General features: G+C 40.5%; 1 protein-coding gene across 1 annotated transcript in view; it reads left to right on the forward strand.

Moving 5' to 3' along the window:
* Positions 1 to 4,141, forward strand: part of LOC116685834 (very-long-chain enoyl-CoA reductase) — a gene marked incomplete at its 5' end in the record, with an annotated part of 17,795 nt that overhangs the window by 3,771 nt on the left and 9,883 nt on the right. Inside the window, 2 exon segments of the mRNA XM_032510795.1 lie at positions 1,258 to 1,308; positions 2,193 to 2,244. Coding sequence (XP_032366686.1) covers positions 1,258 to 1,308; positions 2,193 to 2,244 — 103 coding nt within the window.

The raw sequence follows: 4,141 nt of genomic DNA on the forward strand, positions 1-4,141 counted from the left end.
CTCTCTCTCTACTGTGCACTCAGCAAATCTTTAGACATCCATTAGCGGGTTGTAACACTGTCCAGTAAGGGAACCAGTTAAGCCAGGACAGCTCTGCTGAGCAGGTAGTAAGGAGTGCTTTCGGGGCAAACTGGGGGCCGCCGCCCACCATCCTCCTCACACATGCTGTCCATCACCACCGACGTGGTCTAATTAAGATGAAAACCACGTGTGCAAAAGAGCAGCAGGACAACAAGAATCCCTTTTCCCCTTTCCTACCAGACTCAAGCAGCTTCATTATTCATGGACATTACTGTATTTGATCCGGAAAACTGGACACACTTGGAATTACAGCAGGGCCACGGAAAAGGGGGTCCGCTGTGCTTAGCCACACAGTTTAGTTATATTTTCATTTACCATCCATCCATCTTCGTCCTCTTATCCGGTATCGGGTCTCGGGGGCAGCAGCTCCAGTAGGGGACCCCAAACTTCCCTTTCCCGAGCCACATCCCGAGGCGTTCCCAGGCCAGGTTGGAGATATAATCCCCCCACCTAGTCCTGGGTCTTCCCCGAGGCCTCCTCCCATTTTCATTCACTGTATTTTTTTATTCAAATTTCTATGGTTGAGTCAAGAAACATGAGGAATCATATTGCTTTTGGAAACAAACATTTCATGCAGGCATTCATTTTCTGTCCAATTGTCTATCGCATATTGTAAAGGCACTGCGATTTGAATTTTTAAAATTGAGATTTCCCATAATCCCTGCATGCTCTTGCAGGAGTAGCAGTTTAAAGAACAGCCAATATGTAGGCATACTGTATGTGCACCAGGTAACATGTAGTCATAACCATGTATGTTCTAAAGTGGCCAACTTATAGATATTTACTGCAACATTAGGGTCATTATCATGAATGTTTTGTGTTTCAAAGAGACTAACATGTGGAGGCTTTATTGAAGAAGATAAAGTCATGTCGGGCTTATGAGAAAACCTGCTCACATAAATCAGCAAAGGTGTATATACTGTAAATATTGTGTAATAGAGATACATATTGAGTCACATTTAGACACATACCATCATTCTGGTAATGGGTAGGCCCATTTTCTACCACAAATTCTGAGGGAAGGCTGTGAAAGCTGGTCTCTTAGGAGTATTATCACATTTAACACATTCTGAATTTTATGCAAATTAATCTGAGGCTCCTTTCAATGTTTTTTGTGAAACTTATTGTTTTTTGCGTTGTGCTTTACAAAGGCTCTGCATCTTCTGCTTTCTTCAGGTGAGGATCCTGGATGCCAACACGAAAGAGCACCTTTGTTTTTTGGATAAGGTATGCTGACATATTGCCATGACAACACATCTACCCCCTTTTTTACCCTCAGGGTAGCCTTAAAGGAAATGTCACTTTATGAGGATTTTTAACATGAATGTGCATCCCCCCAATATTAGGGGACCACTAAGGTCTATATAAAAGAGACTTCAGATACAGTATTAGGGGGCCACTATAAGGTCTATATAAAAGAGACTTCAGATACAGTATTAGGGACCACTAAGGTCTATATAAAAGAGACTTCAGATCCAGTATTAGGGACCACTAAGGTCTATATAAAAGAGACTTCAGATACAGTATTAGGGACCACTAAGGTCTATATAAAATAGACTTCAGATACAGTATTAGGGGACCACTAAGGTCTATATAAAAGAGACTTCAGATACAGTATTAGGGACCACTAAGGTCTATATAAAAGAGACTTCAGATACAGTATTAGGGGACCACTAAGGTCTATATAAAGAGACTTCAGATACAGTATTAGGGACCACTAAGGTCTATATAAAAGCATGCAAAGAGCACCATGTCATGGGACTTTTAAAGTTTTAGAAAATAATCTTCTTCAACAATCTGACCATTGATATTCTCTATCAGCTTGTTCCAACTCTTCATTAAAACTATATCATGATTAACTCAGAGTCAATTATTCAAACCCCAGATTCCATGTTGTTTATGCTGCGCTATCAAATGGACAATAATGACTATTTTACTGTAGATAAAGACCTGCAAAATTCAGCCTGACATATGTGGTAGTGTTAGAATTTTAGTGGTCTCCATTAGAATTTGACATAACACTGTGGGTTAAATCAATGTTTGGCTGCACTGTCAACCTTTCCACTGAGAATGTATCAAGTTTACATACTTGATGTTTGTATTCCATTCAGGTGGAGCCCTACTCAACAATAGGAGACATCAAGGGCCTTTTTCACAAATCATGTGAGTGTTCATATGCTGTTTTTACATAAATGAAGGATATTGATGAGCCGCGGTGTCCATCTTGTTCTTTGGTTCTTGTTTTTACTGACCTTCATGTTTTCAATCGATCCCTCATATGTCTCATATGGTACTATGGTCCACTTACATAACAACTGCTATTCCATATTGATGTATAAACTTGAATTGGTATGGTTCTTAGATAAAATGATGAATAAAAAACCTGCTATGTTATTGAGTGAATCATATCACAGTGTATTGTATCACAACTCTTCACCAGAGAGATGTCCTGTCACAAACAATGGGCCTCATCCACCAATATCTTCCTAAGTTTTCTCTTACATATGTTCTTAAAAAAAGTCCAGAACAAAGGTCTCTCGTTCTCAAACAGCAGAGGTGTTTTCTTAGAATGATGAATCCCAATGTCTTCGTAAAATAAAAGCTTGTGCCCGTTGTTCCTATATAGCATATGTAAATGCCCCAATAATTCCCTTAAAAGGGCATGAGACGGCAGGGCCGTGTCGTGTGCCGAAAAATGTCCAAAAGACGTGAAGACGGTGGAACTCGACTCCAAATGAAAGAAAACCTTTAGTAATTCTAAAGTGGAGTTACTGCTGCAAGAAGTTAACAAAAAATATGACATCATATTTGGTGGCATCAGCAGTGGATACAAAGCAGCAAATAAAACCAACGCATGGTGCAGTTCCTCATGCAGTGGACACTGTATCTGAAGACGGTTGATCTGAAATCTGAGAATTCAAAAGATTGAAGATACTCTCGGCGTATGAATAGCGTGATCAATCACTTTTATTGGACATTGATGTGAATTGAAGACAAAGCAAGGCGAGTTTACTTACATGGGCCTAGCACAGCTCATACACAATGGCAATTCAAAATGCTTTACAAATGAACAGTAGTGTGTATTTATTGAAACAAACAAATACAGTGTAATTATGTATAAAACAATGAAGATATTTAGTTACAAAATGGAGAGAAATGTAAAATTGTCGATTTGTCGAAATGTAAAAAAAAAACGGTATAGCTACTTGTTTTGCTTAAACATGTGTAAGAGTGGTCTTGAGGGTGCGTAGATTCTGTTCTTACCTAAGAACAAATCCCAAATAAAAAACACTGGTGAATGCCAGAATCTTTGTGAAAACTGCGTAAGTGGGGGTTAAGAACACATTTGTTCTTAAAGGGACACGCCACCGTTTGTTCTCATCATGGTCTCCCCTGGCTGTACATAGGTGGGCCGACGCATTTTTTGTCTCAGTGCATGCATTTGTTTTGCGTGGTCTCTGAGCCCATGTAGCAGTACTGTGGCTGTGCTTCCACCCAATACAGACCCAAATCAAAATCTTAATCTGCATTCCCATGTGTACTTGTTGTGAATACACAAGCCACAAGAAGTAATAAGGTTGCGTTGTTTTTTGTTGGCTCACTTTTACTCACAACATAGGATTCCATTCACTACGCTAAGCTAACTAGCGGCGGTGCTACCAGTGTTGCACCGGACTAAAACAATGCTTGCCCTGAGACATTAAATGCGTTGCCCCCCCCCTCCCATCTCCAGCTAGGGGAGACCGTGATAAACCCTATCTCAACAAACGGTGGTGAATTCCTTAAAGGCCGCTTGGTGAATGAGGCCCAATGTCTTGTTTAGTCCTCTGAAGCTTTCAGAAGTTCTGTCATCAGTGTGTGTCTGGTCTGAAATTTTACCAAATGTTTGACAAGTCTGAGGCCGTTAGAATGCATCAGAGCAGCAGAGCTCAACTTTATTCCATCGGGATTCATTATTATTGGGCCTGAAGTCCAAAATCTGTGTTTGCAACGCCAGCTCTGTCCAACTCTGTGTGTGTGTGTGTGTGTGTGTGTGTGTGTGTGTGTGTGTGTGTGTGTG

Source organism: Etheostoma spectabile, unplaced genomic scaffold, assembly GCF_008692095.1.
Source record: "Etheostoma spectabile isolate EspeVRDwgs_2016 unplaced genomic scaffold, UIUC_Espe_1.0 scaffold272, whole genome shotgun sequence".
NCBI lineage: Eukaryota > Metazoa > Chordata > Actinopteri > Perciformes > Percidae > Etheostoma > Etheostoma spectabile.